Raw genomic sequence first — 21,173 nt, forward strand, 5'->3', positions numbered from 1 at the left:
AATTCCTGAAGCCCTGCCAACAGAGTAACATTCGAGAAAATGCCAGCACTTGCTAAAAACAATATGTGAAGAAATATTTGTTTTCTTAATATTTAACCAACAGGTTTTGCTATGTTTTTGTGTTCTGGAAAAGAAAAAAAAGGCTAAGGCATATACACAAAAACACACCACACACATTTGATCCTATTTTAAGCATCAATGTGTTTGAAACAGAACTTGAGAGTTGATTTAGGTGTTACAAATAAACTTGGGACCGTAACACTGATGAGCACTATAATCTGACATTCCACAGCAAACAGGAGGAGGCTCTGCCCAAAATCGAGCTCTCTATTCTGCAAAGACACACAGCTCGGGAACCTCAGGAGGTATTTAAAAGATTAGCTTGCAAGGGAAAGTCTGCAGATCTGTTCTGCGTTTCTCAACATCTGACCACTACAGTCATAAACGCTTCTCGCCACAACTGAACACCCACATCAGGGAGCCAAAGTTTTCAAATCTCAGTGCTGGTTCAGAGCTGCTCAGGGCTGTCTGACAATTTGGATCTGTCTGCGTTCCACCTGTACTATTATTTATTTAGTATTTTCTTCAAATCAACTCACTTTTTTAAAAACAAAAATACCTACTTTAGGCTGGTTTGTCCTAAGCAATAGAGAAATCACCAGTTTAATGTGCTATACTTACGTTCTGAATACACAGTAAAATAAATGTTTAATGCTTAAATATTTAAATAAAAGTTATGTGTATACAGCATCTAAAAATACTGGATGCACCATTAAGTGGTGAGGTGTACCACTCTTTAGAAAGTACAGTCTAATTCCAAGTTCTGCAACAAAGCAAACTCTGAAATTGTTCATAAATGTTTAAGTCCCAAGCTTTTATTGCCAAGGCAACTACAAAAGGTCCAAATCTTAAAATTTCTGATCACCGCAACTCTCAACGCTTGGTTTACTGCACAGACATTATTTGCCACAAAAAAGACACTTACAAGAAAGATGGTCTCCTGTGAATGAATAAGCTTGCTTTGTCTGTTTGTCTGTTTGTTTCACAGGATTTCCTTAAAAGAAGCCAGGCGACAAATCTGATCATGCCCCCAGCCTGCCAATTTGTCACCTGTTTTCTTCTCGTGCACCTTGCGTGCTGACTTGGTTGTCATGGAATCTAACTTTCAAATGTTTGTGTTTTATCTCACAGGCCTACTTACTACCCCACCTTTGCTTTCATAACCCTTTCCCTTCTTTGGTCCTCTTGTTTCATACAGCAGGTGCTCAATAAATGCCCGCGGAACTGAACAAAATCAATACAATCCAAATCTTATGGCCACGACAAACGGTGTATTTGTTATCACGCAAAGAGACTTTTATTTTAAGGCTGTTACTTCCTTCAAGGCAAGGACTTTGTCTAAGCACACTTACACACTTACACACTCTGGGCAACGTACACTGATTGGAAAAGTACACAGCACGGTAGTTTTTCTCCTCTCTACTCCAGAACCTCAAACACACACAGCCTGGGATAGCTCCAAGAGTATAACCTAAAGATTTTAAATTTTATAAATTGGCCTTTAATAAATTGTACAAAGTATTTAATAAAAAACTTCATATTTTTCAAAGACATAGGTACTTCATGGTTAGCCCTACCCTAAAAGACTCCCATGAAAATGAAACGTTGAAAATAGAAAAAGAGGAGAAAGCCAAACGAAAGGAAGAAAAGAAAAATCAGCTGACAGCATTTGATTTACTTCTGGACTCTCTTCCTGGCTTTCGAACCTTGAAGACAAAAAAACAAAGAAATTCAAATCATTAACTTACCAAACCTAAACATCAGAAATACATGCATTTTTATATACTTTTCCATATTTAAAAACCTAATTGACTATGATGATTTGTGGAGATGAAAGTCACACACAAAGGTACTGGTTAGTAGCCTGAAAATCTTAGGAAATTGTGTCCATTTTTTAATACTTGAAAAGATACGCCGACATCTTCCAGTACATTAGAACTCTCCCACTGGTAAAACATATCCAATCTACAAGGGCCCTGAAATATTTCTCCCCCAAATTTTTATTGTGCAATTTAAAATACAGTAACTGCTAATGTAAGCTATAAGCAACAAGACAGGCATTCATTTCTTGGCAACGATGAACTAACGCATATTGTGAAAAGCAAAGTGTAAAACGATAAAATGTGTTGCCCTGTAAAGCCTGCTACCTACATACTCTGTGGGCAGGAGAGGCCTGGGCCATTCCAAAACCCGAAGGCTTTTCCACCAGGAATGAAATCGATCCCAACTGAGCAGCCTTCTAAAGAAGCCTCAGGCCTGACACCGGTCTAAGTACCTCATGACAGTTCCTACCCATCTACTCCTGAGCTGGGATAAATCGGTGATTCTTTACCGGAGGCAGAATTCTTTGCGGCAATCCACCTCACTGAGGAGACTCGGTTCCCACCTAGCACCCCCACTCCAGCTCCAAGGAGAGCACAGCAGTGGGAAGGATGCGTCTAAACCTGATCCCGGCTGCCTAGTGCCCGGCAAACCAAGTGCCTTCCCACTGGCTCGCGCCTCCCTCTGCCAGGAAACAAGCAGCGGCACCGGCTGAGGGGCGGCGGGTCGCCCATAATTAATCAATGAATGCAGTCAGCAACAGATCAATAACTTCTTTTCTGAAACGTACAAAACACCCTTTGAATCGAGGACAAGGTATTTACCACACGTCTTCTATTAAACAATTTCTAAAGGTTTTTTGTTCAGTTACTTATGCGGAAGATCCGTTTAAAGATCAGTGTTTTTTCACTTTTCCAAGTGCCAGTTTTTATTTAATCGCCACACACTTCAATTAGAGCAAACTTCAAATTTACGCGAGTATCTTTTTTTTTTCCTGCCACTGTTAATACTTAGACTATATGGCTGGCTTAAACTTGTAAGCTTTTTCTTCAACTTTTCTGGTATATAAAAACTATCCCACGGTAGATTTTTCATTTTTTATTCAAGAATTTTGAGATTAATTTTGCACAGAAACGAAGACTGTTGTGACAGGGAGACGCTGGCATAATGGGACATCGCAAAGGCAAGGTCAATAACCAGTACTGTAGTACATCTACTTTTCAATAAATTTTGGAATCTATCGTCATGTTACAGAGGACACTTAACAATAGTTATTACGATGTTCAAGGAGTATTATTCTCATTAACATCCTAATTTGTCACCTGACTCTTAAATACCACTGCTGCTGATTCCCTTCAATGTAGATTTAAAATTTTCCACTGCAACTAGAAACACTACCACCACCTGGAATTTGTTACATAATCAGGATTCTGCAACATGGCGTCTTTGCTGCATGTATCAATTCAGTATTTTCCCTAACAGTCAATTCTGATTGTGGCAGAAACAGTATTTTTCCTCTCCTCATCTCTTTTAAAAATATACCCATTTTCATAATATATTCCCACTGGTAAAAGGTCCAGCTGTAAGACTAATGCATAAAATTTAATATGTGGAAAATGAAAAAATACAAGTTTGGGTACTCTTCTATGATTTTATTAATGCAGAAGTAAGAAACAAGTGGGGGGCTTCTTTGCCTTAAAATATCCCCCCCCTTTTTTTTTAACTCTATCACAGATACTCGAGAGGTAAACATAAATCCTGCTTGCCTCGGCTTCGTCAAGAATGGACTAAGACTCGAGGCACTTCACAAATACTACTAACAAGAGAAGAGACTGTGGAGTACTGTCCTTTCATGAACGGGAGGGACAAAGCACAGCAGCCATAAATATCATGGCTACATTAACTAATTTTTAGTACAATTCTGAAATACTGGCATGGTTTTGAAATGCCAGAATATGCATGGCTTTTTAAGGCTTATCATTTTGTGGGGGGAAAAATTACTTGCAGCAAATAACCAAATTTTCTCAATTGGTAAAAATTATGCCTTGCATAAAAATAAAAGGATTAGAGGCCTCTGTTCTTCTTGAAAACCACCCCATCACCCCCTCTCTTTCTTTGAGAAAACCCACACAATACACATTTTGAAAGCTTTCAGAATGTGTTCTTACACAATAGACCCCCAACTAGTCAAAATGAGTTTAGGTGTATCAAGAAAATTATACACGTTTTTAAAACGGTCTAAATAGATATTAAAGGAAAGTTGCTCCCACTCTGCCAGGCACAGCATCCTGGAAGATCGCACAGTGAGAGAAATCTCTTACCATATTGTAAACCATAAATTGTGTTTGAAAATAAAATTGTTAATGAAGAAACTGACATTTCTAAAGCTGCTGTTTGAGGTAACCATTCTTGAAACACATTTATGACACAAAATCTTAAAAGCTCTAAAACACAGAAGTCACCGAATTGCATTATGTATTTCTTTAAAACAAAATCCAAACATAATAATGTGCCTCCTTCTTCAAGTTACTTTAAAATGATGAAATATAAATATATATTTTCATGAACGCTTGGCTTTTTTTTTTTTTTTTTTTGCCAGAAGCAATAACATTTTACCATCTCAGGTAATATTTCTCTCATTTGTGAATATTTAGACAGTAAAATACCTTACCTACCCCTATACTTTCGGGGAAAAGATGAATTGCAATGAGAAGCGAAAGAGCATTTAAGCATTAAGCTTAAGCATTAAGCAATGCAGAGTTTATAGGAATAAAGGAGAATCTGATTATTCTTTATCTCTTTTTTTTTTTAAATCAAAACAAAAAAATCTGGATTGTTCTCCTTAAATTTGCAATGGGGTCCACACTCTTCTAAGGACTTTAAATCAAAAATTTTAGGTATAAAAAACATTGTTCCCGGGTACAGGCGAATTTAAAATCACTTCTGTATCTCATTAAGCCACGTTCAGGTCACGAACAACCCGCAGGCAGTCAAGAGGGGCCCGAGTCTTCTCCACGCACAACTGAGTCCGCTTTGGTCTAAACGGGCACCAACCTTACTGTGACAGCGTAGGCCCTTTGCTCAGCTCATATTGCCCGTTTTGAAATTTAAGGGATTTTTGTATAAGAATATTGTTCTATCTTTATAAATGCTGCTCAATCTCCCCCCCACTCACTGTCATGGCTGCTGCTAGTCTCTGGCTGAGACAGGCTTCCACGCACGGCTCCTCGGGGCTCCTCACCTCCTAATAAAACACGGACAAGGGGCTCCTGGGTGGCTCAGTCGGTTAAGCGTCCGATTTCGGCTCGGGTCATGATCTCGTGGTCCGTGAGTTCGAGCCCCGCGTCGGGCTCTGTGCTGACAGCTCAGAGCCTGGAGCCTGTTTCGGATTCTGTGTCTCCCTCTCTCTCTGCCCCTCCCCTATTCACACTCTGTCTCTCTCTGTCTCAAAAATAAATAAACATTAAAAAAAAAAAAATTAAAAAAAAAAACAAAAAACACGGACAAGACGGGAGGTGGGAAGGGTGGAAATGAGGAAATGGAAGTGGCTGCAGAAAAGAGAGAGGAACTTCTTCAAAACCTTTAGCCTCCAGGGTGAGGTTCTGTCCTCCCTCTCTGGATGCCCCCAGTATTCTCTGGGGTAAATTCAGATAAACCTAAGGACGTGCGCTCAATAAATACTACATAATAAAGACTATGTTAACAGAACTGGAGCGAAAAGGATTCTCTTTGAAGGTCGAGTGTTTGCCGTCCACGAACATACAAAGGTGACACTCTCAAAGGAAAGGTAGGACACATCCCTGGCTGGACTCAATAGGCCACGTGTGCTTTAACACAACTTTCACCAAAAAAAAAAAAAAAAAGCCTTTATTAGAAATCCAGAAACGTTGTTTCAGGACCAACAAAAGGCAGAGAGATAGAAGTCTGGAAAAAGAAAAAAATGGTACCACTCCAGCTCTGAATTTCTTCACCGAGTCCAACAAATCCCCTCTTGTGAAACCTGGACCAGGTGCCCTTTTCCTGAGCCACCCACAGGTGCGCCGTTTTTGAAGCCGACTGCACCGCAGCCCACCCTCGCTGCGCCCTTCGCAGGCGCCACCTTCCTAACGCCAGCGCTGGCACCGCCCCGCACTGCGGGAGCCTTCGGCACCAGCCTACAAGCCCCCTCGGAAATGATTGCAGACTTTGCTTTTTGCTTCAAGAGCTTTGAAAGGTGACGACCCGAGGCTCTAACTCCTTGCGTCCCAACTTGTCCAGAGAAACGAGGAGTTGGCACACTTTGCTGGGAGCACTCGGGCGGCTCAGGCAAGTGGGGCTTGGCAGCTGCAGTAAGCCCAGGAACTCCTCGCCCGGTCCGGACAGTCCGCTCACCCCGTTCCGCAGATCAATGTGCGGAAATGGAAGAGAGAGTTCTGGCTCCGGCACTTGAATGCTCCGTGTCGTGGGCTCCCTAGATGCAAAATGAGAGCACCTCCCGCCCCAACTTCATGATCACGATGGACAGCAAATAATACGGTGTATGTACAGAGGACACTGTGACCACACTCTACAAACACGAGCTCTTCTTGCACAGTATTTTATTAGACAACCAAAATGTTACGACCGTAAGTGAACCTCTTATTGAGTGGAAGGAAATGAAATCTGTGTTTACATAAGGAGAAAGCTAACAGGCAAGACTGTTCAACTTACGGGTTTGTGTGGCCTCTTCTGTCTGTGTATCTGAGCATTCCATATCTTCAACACTGGATTCTGTGCTCTCGATTCCTTTCTTTCGCTTCTTACGTGTAAAGATTTTTTAAGAGAGAGAGAGAGAAAGAGAGATGTGGTCTGACGGTCAAAGAAGTAAACACACGAACCTACCATAAAACCACCATATATGCGAATCTATCCAGGTGTGGGCGTATCAAAACAAGCAGAAGACCGTTCACAATGTCAAGGTGGTGGCCGCCCCTAAGGGAAGGGGCTGGGGATGGCAGCCAGTGGGATGAAGACAATCTTCAAGGATACACTTAGTCTAAATGTGAGCTGATTTGTTACCGCCACCTCTAATTTTTTATGCTTCTTCAGAATCATTTACCACTGAAAGCCCCACCATCGGGATCGATTATACAGAAACTCTCTCCTAAAGCAAAGCGTTTAACAAAACGGGTATCACCACTCGGGCCAACGATACTTATTCTCCCCGTTTCACAGTGTGTGTTGTGTCTGCGGTGGGGGAGCAGGGGGTAATCTCTCTACCTGATCAGCGGGAAAACCCACACCTTGTCCATATAGTATGGATCACTGGTTATATCCTACAAATCGGTGGTAAAAGTCTACTTTAATGACAAACTTCCAGTAAATGTATTCTTTTGGCACACTTTTTATTAAAAGGTTAGGAGGGCATAAACCTACCTGTAAAGGAGGAGTCTGAAGAGGAAGTACACGGCTCTCCTAAAACCTCAAAAGCAGGTTGGCTTTTCTACCCTTCCCTCGGGCCTTTCCAACTTTCTATTTATTTTTCTAGTTGAGGGTTACTTAAAAGTTAAGGCTCGTATTCTGCCACCGGCCCGTCTTCCCAAGTGTTCATTCAATTTCTTTTTATTATTTTCGATCACTTTTCTAACTAGTTCAGTCCTGTGTGAAGTTTTTAAATTACTCAACACGTCTACAAATGGAAGACCTTAGTAATAACTTTACAACTTTGTATTTCTCGTGTACCTTTATCCCAGTTTAAATGTGTTAAAATCCAAATGACTACTCAAAGCTTCCCTCGGTTGCCTGGATTTCATTTAGGAAATCCTCTCATTTGTCCCCGATTTCAGATTCACAACGCGTCGGAACGTCCTGGCTTGTCTTTTGTAACAATTCACGTGAAGTTAAACTTCACCTGAGCATTTCCCTTGCCGCAGGCCATTCTGCACTCTGCTCTCTCGCCTGATGGCAACCGCGGGTTCCGTTCCACAGAGAACGACACGGGAAAAGCTCGACTCGACTCAAACTACATTATCTTAAAACCCCCGAATGGTCAGAACTGTTATTACGCACGTATTACGAACAATCCCACTGTCTCAAAATATTCTTAAGGCGGCCGTGGAAAGATCGGGACTCACATATACCCACCACGTTCCTAAAGCAAACGCTTCACGTGCACAAAAAGAACTTGACGGCACCTTAAGAAACTTGAAAAGGCGTTCATTTAGCAGATCTGTATAGGGAGGTACTGCCTCTCAAAAATAGCTGTGAGAGTGGCTGTAACTTCATGTAACTGATGAGAGAAGGGGAGAGTGCCTTACATCTTTCTTTTCCAAAGTGTTGCTTCATGATTACCATCTAAACCCTGCTGGGCTGAACAGATTGGTTCGATAATTACATACAATAACTGCAGTGGGCAGGTAACCCTCAGCTGGCACAGGGCAGCTCCCCTGTGAGAACTTCCATATGCAAACTGCACTGATGGAGTGCATTAGGTACATCTTTCCTGCCGGTGCACAGGCCTGATTAACGCCAGCCAAGACTCCAAGGTTAGCATGTCAGCAGATTTGTGATGCATTAGGCAGGAATAAACACAGACACTTTTGTTCGTTCGGACCAAAATTAAGGAGGAATATTTCACTACTATATTGCTTTCCATATGGGAAAGAACGCATTTTCCGATCTTGAGGGGGCAGTTTTTTAAATGCTCATTACAAAGGGGGCTATCCAATACATTCTAAAGAACCTAGTGTGTTCATCTTGTTTTCAAGCTTATTTAATAAAAAAAAAAAAAAAAAGAGCTTCCTTAATCTCCATGCAGGTAAATGACACAGGAATGAAAATCAGCCAGTATTCAAGCAAAAACAAACCACCCGTGTTGTAAGCATCATGCAGTAGGTAGAACACTGAATCTCCAGTGCGTATCTCCAGCCCAACTTTCCTGAGAACGTATTTAGTTTTGACAGAAAGGGCCAATGGTCTACAGGAAAAGACCAATTTAAAAAAACAAAACACAAACAAACAAACAAAAACCCTTCCAGTTTAATAGCATGTAAGTTAGTGTGTTATTTCTACAAGACAACGAGTAAAATTCCAAACAATTCGCTGGCAGCTTCTTTCTCCCGACTGTCTCCAAATGCTTCATTTCATTATTTGTCAACATCCTGGGCTTCAGATAGTGTGTATTTTGGTTCTCTTTGAACAGAAAACGGCTTCACAAAGGCACCACACTAATCTCTGATTCTGTCATATTCCACACCAGGTCCCACAAAGTGCCTTTGCATTTATAAACGAAATCAAAATATTGTACGACACACAAGAATAACTTATAAACTCAGAACAGAGTTTTCTTTTAATTCAGCACAGCTAAAATATCTGCAGAAAATTAGGTTTATTTCAAAGGGCATTAGCGTATGTGTTACACATTGTATTTTTGAAGTGTTCAGATATGCTAGGCTAAAATTTAGTTAATTAGCAGCTTCTCACTTCCAGCTTAGAAACAGGGAGACAAATCAGCTAGATGCATTTGGACTGATAATTTACTAATAGTCTAAACACTGACTAGAGACCAGTCAGAGACTTAAAGCTGTTTTAACGGGGCAAAGAATTAAAATCTTCTGAGGCAAAAACCAAAGACCTGTTCATTCTCTGCTTCCCAGGTCAGAGACCAAAAGATCACCTCTAGACCCTTTCAACAGCCTCTGGGAAAAGCCAATCAGATGTCTGGCTATGGCAAAGGAGAGGAGGTGCCAGGCCTGTGGCTGGTTTTTCCTCCTCATTACAAAAATCACACATGTTTATTATAGAGACTTAGCATATACAGCCTTTGGAACCGTGCATGTGTCAATGAACAAAGAATTCTAAATACAAACAGGTGACTGTACTAATCAGTCCATCTTACTTTGTTCATTTGGTTAAGGCCACCTAAAGTCACCATGCGGATAGACACAGTTTATAAATTACTCCTCCATACGTTAACAGCAACCAGAAAAACAGGCTGTTACTCAACAGTAACTAAAAAAGATCGAATGGATCTTCTGCGAAGGTGAAGCAGACGCGACTGGGGGCTTCAGTTAAAATTCACGATGCAGACAAAACACTGAGGCTGGGGAGGGCACAAGGCCAAGGGAACTGTGGGGTGTTTCCCAGCTGGGGATGGGGAAAGACCAGAACTCGGAGCTCTTTGTTTTTACAGGGTTTCCATCTCGGAGCTGTGCCGCCCCGCTCACCCTGGGAGGCGGCAACTCCCGGTTGCTTTGCCTCCACACTGACGTGTCCCTTCCTAAAGGGGTCAAGCCCACGGAGCGGTGCGCCTGGCGAAGCCCAGCGCTCTTCACCTGCGCGCTCTCGGTGAGCCCCGCGTGGCACTGTACGTGGACAGATGTGCGGGTCTGCACCTGTCCGGCAACCGACCACCTAGCGCTGTGACGATAAAGAGCTGACTTCCTATCGTACTCCAAACCCTTTGCAAACTGTGTCACGTTGAAGTGGACATCAAGCAAGTACAGATGTATTTTGAGGAAAAGTAGGAAAAGGTCAGACGTAATTGGAAAAAGAAGAAATGAAAAGAAAAGAAGTGGGTCAGGAAGCGAGTAAGGGACTTAAAAAGAGGGGCAGATTCATTTGAAGAATAATCTAAAGCTATTCTGCTAGAATGCATTAAAGTGATTTATTGTTTTAAAAGAGTTCCAGTGATGAAGGCTGTCACAAGAATCGCGAACGTCACCATTTCCTTCTGCAGTAACTCCGGCCTCCGTGTTCCTGGGGGCGGAGAACCCACCACACATCGACTGAGCACCTACTGTGTGCCCGCAACTGTTAACAGGCTTCGCTCTCAGGTTGAAGAAGACATGCTAACAAACAGATGAAAGCAAAAGACTAATTTCGGCTTTTAGAAAACCATTAAGCACACGCAAGTGAAATTTCTAAAACCGTACGTATGGATGACCTATCAAATCACTGTAGGTCTGTAAGTTGTCTCAAGTCCAACGTGACCCCCCGCGCGCGGAATGCCATTCTATGAAGGAGCAATCCGTACATAAATGGGACACGTGCACTGCAGCAGGATCCTCACACAGAGAGTCGTGACACCGCGGCGATGCTTTCCAGGAAGCAACTTTACTTGTGCTGGCCCCGCTCGGGTGGGTTCGTACCTGAAGAACTGAGCCCCGAGCGCCACGAGGTGTAGATTTTCACACACTTCCACTTTTTTGTCTCTCACACACAGCAACACACAAACATGCAGTCTGATGGGGCGGTCTCACGTTACAAGGTCGTGAGGGATGTTGTCACGTACGCGTATAGCCAGGATGCCTTGAGGTTTTTGTTTTCGGGGTTTTTTTCCCCCTCTCCTTAGGGAAGGGGCCCTACCACAACATGACTTCATTTTATTCGTTGTTGTTATTTGCTTCCATTTACGTGTCCCGTCTCCATGTTTAGTTATCTACTCTGGACGCAGGAAGAGGAAGTACAACTCCAGCAAATTTTGCTGATTTTAATAGATCTGGGGGACTGGGTTTAACAAAAGAAAATGTTTCAATATAGGATTTCCCATGAGGAATGAAGGATTCCCTGTTATCAGCTGAAAATGAACTAATGGCACACAGTGTACAGAAACAAACAAAAAACCAAAAACTAAAATCTCCTGTGACCATAACATGGGAGACGGTCTGCAAGGAGCTGAGAGCGAAACACGCTTGGTTTACTCTTGTGGGGGGAGGACACAGATTCGGGTTATCTTGAAACGTTCACACACACACACACACACACACACACACACACACACACGTTAAAAATAGATGTTTTAAACACATAAGTGTTTAAAAATAAGGGGGGGAGGGATATTTGACGGACAATATTTCAACCTCCTTCCACCCAAACTCTAAAGAAATGAACACAAAGGACAGTTAAGAACTATTTCAGCAGTGGACAGTGACAGTGCCTCACACCATAACCTTTGGGAAGTGGTGGCCAAGAACAGTCAGACACTTCTAGAAAGCAACATGAGGCTCCTACCCAACGCTGAACCACACTGGAGAAAGATCATGAGAGAACACCATTCAGGAATCTTTTGACACTGACGTCCAATTTACAAAATATAAATAGGAAGCCTGGAAAGGAAGACTCGAACAGCCCCCGAAAGAGACCTTCCCTACTCCCACAGTGCCTCATCAAAAGCTGGACACGCAAGTCTGTTTCTCCCCTGGCTGAGAAGAAGCCTGGAGAAAGAGGGCAGAACAAGCACAGTCATTCAGGACTAATTATTTTCAACAATAAACATGATTTACCAAAATAGATGACTAAAGAGAAAACAAGTAAATGAGAGCAAAAGCCATGGAGAAGAACCCCCAATGAGGCTTCTCTCACTGTGAATTTAGATTTTACCAAATGTTTGCCTCTTCTGGCTAGGAAGAGAATGGAACAACTACTGAGGACAGATGATCTGGCCCACTGTACCAGCTAAGCTCGGCTCTCCAGGTCCCCCCCAAGTATGAGCTGCAGGCAGAGAAAGTCCCTTTACAATACAGGGTATACCATATTCATGGAACAGAAAGGAATATTGTGAAGATGTCAATTGTTCCCAAAGTGATATGGTCAACGCATTCTCAATCAAAATCCCAGAAGCATTTTTGTAGAAATTACTAAATGGATTATAAAATTTATGTAAAGCGAAGGCACCAAGAATAGCTAAGACAAAGAGAAGAACAAAGTTGCAGGGCTTACACCATCAGATACCATTACGAAGCCAGTAGTTCAAACAGTGTGGCCAGGCAAAGATAAGTAGGCCAATGGTATAGAACAGGATCAAAACACAGATGTGCAGACCCAAACACATATGGTTTGAAAGCCTGCTACATGCTGTGGGGACATTATAGTCTTCAATAAATGGTTCAAATCAACGAATAATCCACAGGAGGTAAATAAACATGGACTCATACCACGCACAAAATCAGCTGCTGGTAAATCGTAGACCTAAATGCAAAAGATAAAATTTCTTGACAATGACTGAATATCTTCATGATCTTGGTAGACAAAATGTTCCCAAAACAGAATACAAAAAGTACTAACCATAAACAAAAAGACTGATAAATTAGGCTTCATTAAAATGAAGGACTTCGGCCATCAAGAGATACCATAGTGACAGAATGAAAAGATAAACTACCAATTGTAAAAAACAAACAAACGAACAAACAAAAAATGTGTAATACACAGACTGCATATATACGAAGTAGGCAGGTCTGGCAAATCAAAAGAAAGCTGACAATCACCTCCCCTCCCCCCCCCGCCACTTTTTCATGGACAAAAGATTTGAAATGCACCTCACAGCAAAAGGACAATGGAGACTGACGGGCATAGGAAAAGGTGTTCCAAATCCATACTCTCAAGGAGATTAAATTAAAACCACAGAGAAATACCAGCACACATCTACCAAAATAGATAAAATTAAATACAAGGCAACAAATAGTGTTGGTGAGTGCTGGTGAGCAGCCTCTCACAGGCTGCTGGTGGGGAGCATCAAGTGGACAGCTGCTGTGGGAAACTGCATGGCATCAGCACTGAAGCTACACGTTAAGTAAGCCCTCTACCCCGTAACTCCACTATGTATATACCCCGCCGGAAATCAATGTATTGCCTTCCCAAAAGAAGCTAAAAGAATGTTCTTAACCGGCATTCTTGCAAGTGCCAAAAACCGGAAACAGTGCACGCGTCCATCACTAGAAGGGATAAGTGAATTATGATGCAGTCATATAATGCAGCGCTCAGTACACAGTAACGAAAAATAAACGACTCCGGTTGCATGCAACAGCATGGAAATTCAGACATACAATGATATGATCGACACAAAAGGGTACATGTCGTATGGTGCCGTTACTGCGAATTTTCCTTAAAGGGCAAAAGCAATGTATGGTGTTGTAAGTCAAAATACTGGTTACTTTTTTTTTTTTTAATTTGTTAATCTGTATTTATTTTTGAGAGAGAGACAGAGTGCGAGTGGGGGAGGAACAGAAAGAGGGGGAGACACAGAATCCAAAACAGGCTCCAGGCTCCGAGCTGTCAGCACAGACAGAGCCTGACGCGGGGCTCGAACTCATGAACTGTGAGATCGTGACCTGAGCTGAAGTCGGCCGCTCAACCGAATGAGCCACCCAGGTGCCCCCTGGTTACTCTTAATGAAGGAATAATGGCTGAGAGGAAGGCATGAGAGAGGTTTCTGGGGTTCAAGTAATGATCCAGACCTCGATCTGGGGGATGTTTAAATGTATATGTTCACTTTGTAAAGTTCAAATTCCACACTTATTTGTGCCATTTTTCTGTACATACATCATGATCTCACTTAAAAATATAGAACCCAGACAAAACCCAGACAAGTAAGACAAGATTAAACTACAGAGCTCAGCGGGGCGCCTGGGTGGCACAGTCGGTTAAGCGTCCGACTTCAGCCAGGTCACGATCTCGCGGTCCGGGAGTTCGAGCCCCGCGTCAGGCTCTGGGCTGATGGCTCGGAGCCTGGAGCCTGCTTCCGATTCTGTGTCTCCCTCTCTCTCTGCCCCTCCCCTGTTCATGCTCTGTCTCTCTCTGTCCCAAAAATAAATAAACGTTGAAAAAAAATTTTTTTTTAAAAAATAAACTACAGAGCTCAAGCAGCTAAGGAAAAGAATCATTAGTCAACACCGAATCCGCTGACCTAGAGAACTGTGGCTAAACCACCATGTGAAACACAAAGAAATGTATCAACTTCAACAACCTAAATTTATGTAAAGAAAATACACTTTCTACTACGTAGCATGCTCAACCAGCTAGACAGACGTTCACCAAATTCAGAGGGTTTATCTGGGGCGATCTGACTGAAACTACGGGCTATGTGGTATAAATTTAATACTACGTGGGGGGCAGTCACCTCAAGAGACAGGAAGGTGGCCACCAGAGCGGAAAGCCTTTACCCTTACTCAACTCTTTGCACCATGTTCCAGGCTGAGTGCCAGCAGGGATTCATTTCACCATGGTTAATGGTTTTTCAGAGAAACTCTAGAAAGGCCAACTAGCATAATATAACTTAAAAAAAAAAAACTAGAATATATGGGAGTGGAAAGAAGGCTACGTACACGTCATTCACAGGAAACAAGAGTATATACTGTCTGCAAATTGCAGGGCCACATGCTAGGCCTACTCACTGAATCTCCAGGGATGAGACTCAAGAAATTCTGACGAGCAGCCCTGTTGTTGGCTTGGGCAAGCAACTTAATCAAGGCCGTGCAAGAAAACAGCTAGTGAAGGCATTACCTTCCTTTTAACTTGCTGAGTTCCTTCCAGTAAATTAAGCTGTTCTGAACCCAGATGGGACAGGAGGAATTCTTTAAGGATGGAACCACATGCTATTGGTCTTTATAGCCCCAGGGACCTAGCCTAGACCAGGCGCATAAATTAGACTTTTATATCGCTGAATGTTGGTTTAAGAGAACACAATGAATCCAGTAACTGCTGGAACTACTGCCCGGTTCTCAAGTGTTCAGTTCTAATCAACAAGGAAAATCTTTGGCTGTGTACTTCTAAAGGTAGAGCGGTACTTAGTTTTTTTCAGCTTCGGCTGTAGGTTATCCCCAAATCCTGTGCTTTAAACAAAACTCTCTGGCTACTGAGGCTGAAAACATTTTCAAGTGGGTAAATTCATACTTCACTCTAGTTTCCAAATGTGCTGCACCACAACCAAGCACGATTATAAAAAAAAAGGATAGAGACCTTGCTTCATTCTGCTGCAGATCAATTCTCGTAGGTTTCTGCCATAATGGACAACTCTTGGGAACAGAGAAATATACACTGAATTGATTAAACCTTTCCCTTTCCAAAAGAGACTTGAGTGTCAAAAATACAAAGAACATATACTTTAAAAAAAGTTTTAAGAGATTATGACAAAGGGAAAGGAAAAAAATATATACTAATTACAAGGTTAAACATAATTTCTATGATTGAGCATCATAATTAGCTCTGAGCTTCCTAGTAGCCGGAGCAAAATAATGACATCTTGATTATATACCCTTTGCTAAAAAAGAGATGGACCATTAATTTGTCAAAGGAAAACTTGCCAGTCAGTGCAGCTCTGCCCTTATCTGCTCTAGATGTGGGCTATTTACAATTTATTTGAAGAAAACGTTCTCAGGCTTAAAAAAAAAAAAAAACAAAAAAACCAGTCTGGACCAACTCTTCCGCGTTACAAAAAAAGACAAAAGGCCAACAAAGTTAACAACTCACCTACAGTAACATGGCTATCAAAGTGTTTCATGATCTCACCTAATCTTAACTGTTAATAACTTCTTTTTAACACAAAGAATAAGCCCTGTGTCAGTCAGCTATGAGGGAAGGAGGAAAAAGCAGGAAACTAATAGAGTGGGAAATCTAGTAACTCACTTGATACTCATTTTTGCCCTCTAAACGAAGCTTTCTTTCTGCAGATAGGGGTTGGCCCAGAGGGAAATCTCCAGCCTTCTGAACTACCCAAGGACACATGAGGACTGTGACGTCACAGACCCTGGTTCTGCAGAGCTATGAAGTCAGCCAAGCTGCAGAAACCACATTTTCTCCAGCACGGAAGTCCCGGCAATGGCGCCCTGCAGAGTAAGGGGCTGTGGCACTGGACTAGGTCTCACCACAATCGATCTTTAAGTTCCCAATCGGCAAAAATTTAGAAGAAAACACCACAGACGCTGGCTACGAATATTGCCGCACAGAAAGTCTGGCCTTGGCAGGCACGTGCAGAGTCCAAATCTGCCGCCTTACTGAACAATTCCACTCGGGCCGCCATTTTATCCCCTGCACTGCAAAGCCGGACGTGGCTTTCCGCACACTGGCTGACCACAAAAATGGGGAGATGCCATTAAGACAAAACTTCCAAAAGGAAAAGACATGTGTACGTAGATGCAGCGCATAATTTGGGATCCTGTGGTGAGACTACAAAGAGACCTAATGTTTGACAAAAGCGTCAAATTCAGGATACAATTTCAAAATTCTTATCTCCTTTAGAAGTTAAAAAGAATTACAAAAATCTTTTAAGATGATGTTCCTTATTTAAACCCTTTTTCTCACAGTTTGGAATAAGAAAGGAATGTACTGGAATTTACAGTCAACGACAGTAAAAACAGGCAACGCTACAAAAAAATATTTTTCTGCTAAAAGTACTTTCCCTTTTCTATTGAAAAGCAGCTAACGCATTTTATTCAATAATTTCAGACTGTAAGGGAAATCACTAAATTAGTCAATAATTTAATTATTAAAAATAACCCAGAAGTTGACGTATACCTGTCAAATCTAAAATTTTAAAGTGATACCAGGAGTGATTTACAGGCCAGCGCAAAAGTTCACCCATCAAGCCCATTGTTAATATTGCTCTCCGAAAAATTAAACCTCCTTATATGAAGATACATCGCTTTATATGATGACATTTCTGTAAACAACAAAATAATGTTCAAATGGTGGGGGCACCTGGGTGGCTCAGTCAGTTAAGCGGCTGACTTTGGCTCAGGTCATGATCTCACGGTTCACGAGTTCGAGCCCTGCGTCGGGCTCCGTGCTGACGGCTCGGAACCTGGAGCCTGCTTCGGATTCTGTTGTCTCCCTCTCTCTCTGCCCCTCCCCTGCTCTCTCTCTCTCTCTCTCTCTTTCAAAAATAAATAAACATGAAAAAATTATTTTAAAAAAACACAAAAAACAAAACAAATGGTGAACACTCCCCACCAGCAAACCAGGAAACTTTCAAACACTACTTTTCAAATAGTAATTTTCGAACCCCGACTTTCAAATGGTGCGCTGTGACCACACCAACAAACGAGGAAGAGCTAAGAGCCCAGAGCAACCCTGCCAGGTGGCCTGGGAGGTCAAAACCCCCCCAAACCACGGGCTGAGTGCCCCATTCAAATCCCTCTGCCAGACATCAGTATCCCAAATCAGAATCTTGCTAGGAATTTACGAACTTGCCACGGGATAAAGAAACATCCGTTCGTTTTTCTACAACCCTCTACATATTTTTCTGTCTTATATCACCTTATATGATGGTGATAAATATTTAATTGCCGAGCAGTCTGTTACAATTTTCTTTACTCATTTACTTTCCGAAAATTAGTATTTGCTGCAATTATCATCACAGGAAGCCAAAGGATCACTTATAACAAAATTCACCTTTGTTACTGTTTTTGCTCTCAGGCCTCCGTTCTCCACAAGGCTGAGGTCCAGCTTGCCATCGTCCTTGCTGCCTATGGCTCTCAGTCCTTGCAGAAGAGTGTCTCGCAAGTTCTGATAAAGAGGTTTCTCGGCGTAGTCCAGTAATTTCACTGTTTCCATGTATTTAGCAATTTCATCTAAAAGAATGACACGATTATTCTGTAATCTTTCAATCAAAATACGACGTACTTAGCTCTCACTTCTAAGAAAATAACTCACGGTTACAGTAAAATTAGACCATATATCGGTATCTGGTTAAAATACGTTTTTTACAATCATTTCTTCAATGGAAAGTACGCTTTCGAAGTCAGGAATCGTCAGGCGAGTCAAATAAAAAACTTATTTTGGGATGTAATGTGAAACACATTTTTGTCATCGTAAGGGACGAAAGATAAAAGACATACTAAAATCTAAACATGCACGGAAACAACCGCCGTCGTCTTAAAGCTACAAAAACAGAACAGGAAAGGGCCTTGAACAGATTATGAAGTCACATGTACCTAAAGATCAGGAATATCACGGCCAATATCTTTTGCCGTGGAAGCCATCAGTCCCACAGAAGATAGCTGCATGCTTTGTCTGCGTACGTGAGAAATCAAACGTACCAAGAACAAGCTGAAGAAAGGAGAGGGAAGCAAGGCCTCGTTTTCCCATAAAAGAGAAAAATCAGCTTCTGAACAACGAAAGGCTTCCTGTACACTGAGGGAGAAGCGCACCCCCAGAAAGAAATCTTACTAGTCAGGATCAACACTTCTCGGCACCAGAAATTCATCCTGAGGCGACGGACTCGATGCTCCCCAGCCTCTCCCTTCCAGCGCCCTCCAGGAAGCTTGTGCGCCCGCTGCCTCACACGCTGGCTCTTAGACCCCTACCTGTCCTCTCCAATCCCAACAGATCCAAACCCAAACTCCTGATCTGCCGCTAAGCCTGCTCTGCCGCCGTCCCCCACCCCCCCACCCCCGTTACTGAGAATGCCATCCTTCCAGCTCCTCAGGACAAAAACCTCTCCCCACACCCCACACCCAGAAAACCAAGAGATCTTGACAGTGCTACACACATACACACACACACCTTCATTCATCTGAGTATTGACCGGCATTCACTATGGGGCAGGCACAATTCTAGATACTCGGGATACGTGAGGAAAACCGAAGTGAAAATCCCTCCCTTCAACTTTCTTAATCTGACAAAGGGGGTCTCTGGCAAACCTACGGCAAACCTCACTGGGCATGGTCACACAGGGAAATCTTTCCTTCCGAGGGGAAAATGTGAAGCATGTTCACGACTCCTGTTCAGTATAATAGCCATGTATGCTTTCAGTCAGGACACGAAGGCAAGAAAAGAAACAGGCATAAAGAGTGGAATGGTTTATTCACAAACACAACAGCATATGCAGAAAATCCTAAGGAATCTATAAAAAAAAACCTAGTGGCACTAGTAGGTAAATTTATCAGGGTCACAGGATACAAGGTAAATATTTAAAAAATCGATTTCTATATACTAGCAACGAACAATTGGAAAAATAAGATTTTAAAAAAACTGATCACTTACAACGGCATCAAAAGCTGTCAAATACCTAGCAACATATACAGTGAAGGTGAGTGAGATTTTTGCAGAGAAAATTATAAAACAGTGAGATAAATTAAGTCGGACAAAATTAAGTGGAGGATATACCACATCTGTGGACCGGAAGATCCAATAGTAAAAAGATGTCAGTTAATCTGTAGAGTCAATGCCATACCACTCAAAATTCCAGCAAACTGGAAAGGGAGGGGATGTGTGTGGAATTGACAAGGTGATTCTAAAATGTACGACAAAAGGTCAAGGATAGCAAAACACCAGAGTCAAGTTTAAAGAACAGTAGTGCTGGAGGACTTAAACCACCAGATAATCAAGACTCAAGGCCAGATAGAGTAATTATGACAGTATGGCCCAAGAATAGACCAAAGACTAATAAAAAGAAAAGGAGTCCAGAAACATCCACAGATCCACAGTTGATTTAAGACAAAGGCAGCACCATAGGGTAAGAGTGGTTTTATCAAGAAAAGCTACTGGGTCAACTGTTTACAAACACAGGGTGGGGAAGAAACCTGGCCTCTCCTCATATAATGCACAATAATCAATTACAGATGGAATATATAACTTTATGTGTAACTGGCAATCTCTAACTGCCAAAAAACTGGAAATAATCCAACATTAGAACAGATAAGTGGTGGCATATAAATACAACAATTCTGTTAGAGATGAGAATGAACACATCACTGTTTCCCGTGCGACAACGGGGCCCCGGGAGGGTCTAATGCACAGCACGGTGACCGTAGTTAACAACCGATACCACAGGGGCGCCTGGGTGGCTCAGTCGGTTGGGCGTCCGACTTCGGCTCAGGTCACGATCTCACGGTTCATGAGTCTGAGCCACGCATCGGGCTCTGTGCTGACGGCTCAGAGCCTGGAGCCTGCTTCAGAGTCTGTGTCTCCCTCTCTCTCTTGTCCCTCCCCCGATCATGCTCTGTCTCCCTCCCTCTCTCATTCTCTCTCTCTCTCTCTCTCTCTCTCTCTCTCTCAAAAAATAAAATAAAATGAAATAAAAAACACTTAAAAAAAATAAGAATTGGTACCATAGACTGGAAAGTGGCTGAGCGTAGATCTTGAGCAGTCTCACCACACACACAGACACACACCCAGAGACACACACACAGTTAACTGAGGTGATGGAAGTGGTAATTATCTTTGATCTTGTTAATCATTCTACAATATAAATGTATATCAAATCACCACACTGTACACTTTAAATGTATACAATTATATTTGTCAATAAAGTTAAAAAGTAAGTAAGTAAAAACATTAAAAGAAAAAAAACCCGTGCAACAATGGGAGCGGATTTCACAAATACAATACTGAGTCAAAGAAACGACTCTACCAGAGATACAAGTTAATTTCATGAGGGCAGGGATTTTTACCTATGCTGTTCGCTCTATGACTCCATTTTTATACAGCTCGAAAATAAATCTTTGGGGTTGGAAGTTAGGCTAGTTATTTATTAGGCCAGAGAGGGGCTCGCGACCGGTAGGAGGCACAAGGAGGGACTCCGAGAAGCCTACAACATTCCATTTCTTGTGTGGCTGGTA

The 21,173-nt window shown here is 42.2% G+C and overlaps 1 protein-coding gene across 5 annotated transcripts in view; it reads right to left on the reverse strand.

Moving 5' to 3' along the window:
* Nucleotides 1-1,311: 1,311 nt before the first annotated feature.
* Nucleotides 1,312-21,173, reverse strand: part of VRK1 (VRK serine/threonine kinase 1) — a 76,974-nt gene continuing 57,112 nt past the window's right edge. For 2 of the 5 annotated variants that reach the window (XM_086708850.1, XM_086708847.1), the window contains 4 exons: nt 18,004-18,182; nt 6,571-6,658; nt 5,057-5,125; nt 1,312-1,766 (listed from right to left, as the gene is read on the reverse strand). In XM_086708850.1, coding sequence (XP_086564976.1) covers nt 1,735-1,766; nt 5,057-5,125; nt 6,571-6,658; nt 18,004-18,182 — 368 coding nt within the window. In that variant the 3' untranslated portion in view covers nt 1,312-1,734. The remainder of the gene's footprint in view (nt 1,767-5,056; nt 5,126-6,570; nt 6,659-18,003; nt 18,183-21,173) is intronic. The other 3 variants (XM_086708848.1, XM_086708849.1, XM_025919514.2) reach the window with 3 other exon arrangements.

The sequence above is a fragment of the Puma concolor genome, chromosome B3 (genome assembly GCF_028749965.1).
Source record: "Puma concolor isolate L17-30 chromosome B3, mPumCon1.1.hap2, whole genome shotgun sequence".
In the NCBI taxonomy this organism is placed as follows: Eukaryota; Metazoa; Chordata; class Mammalia; order Carnivora; family Felidae; genus Puma; species Puma concolor.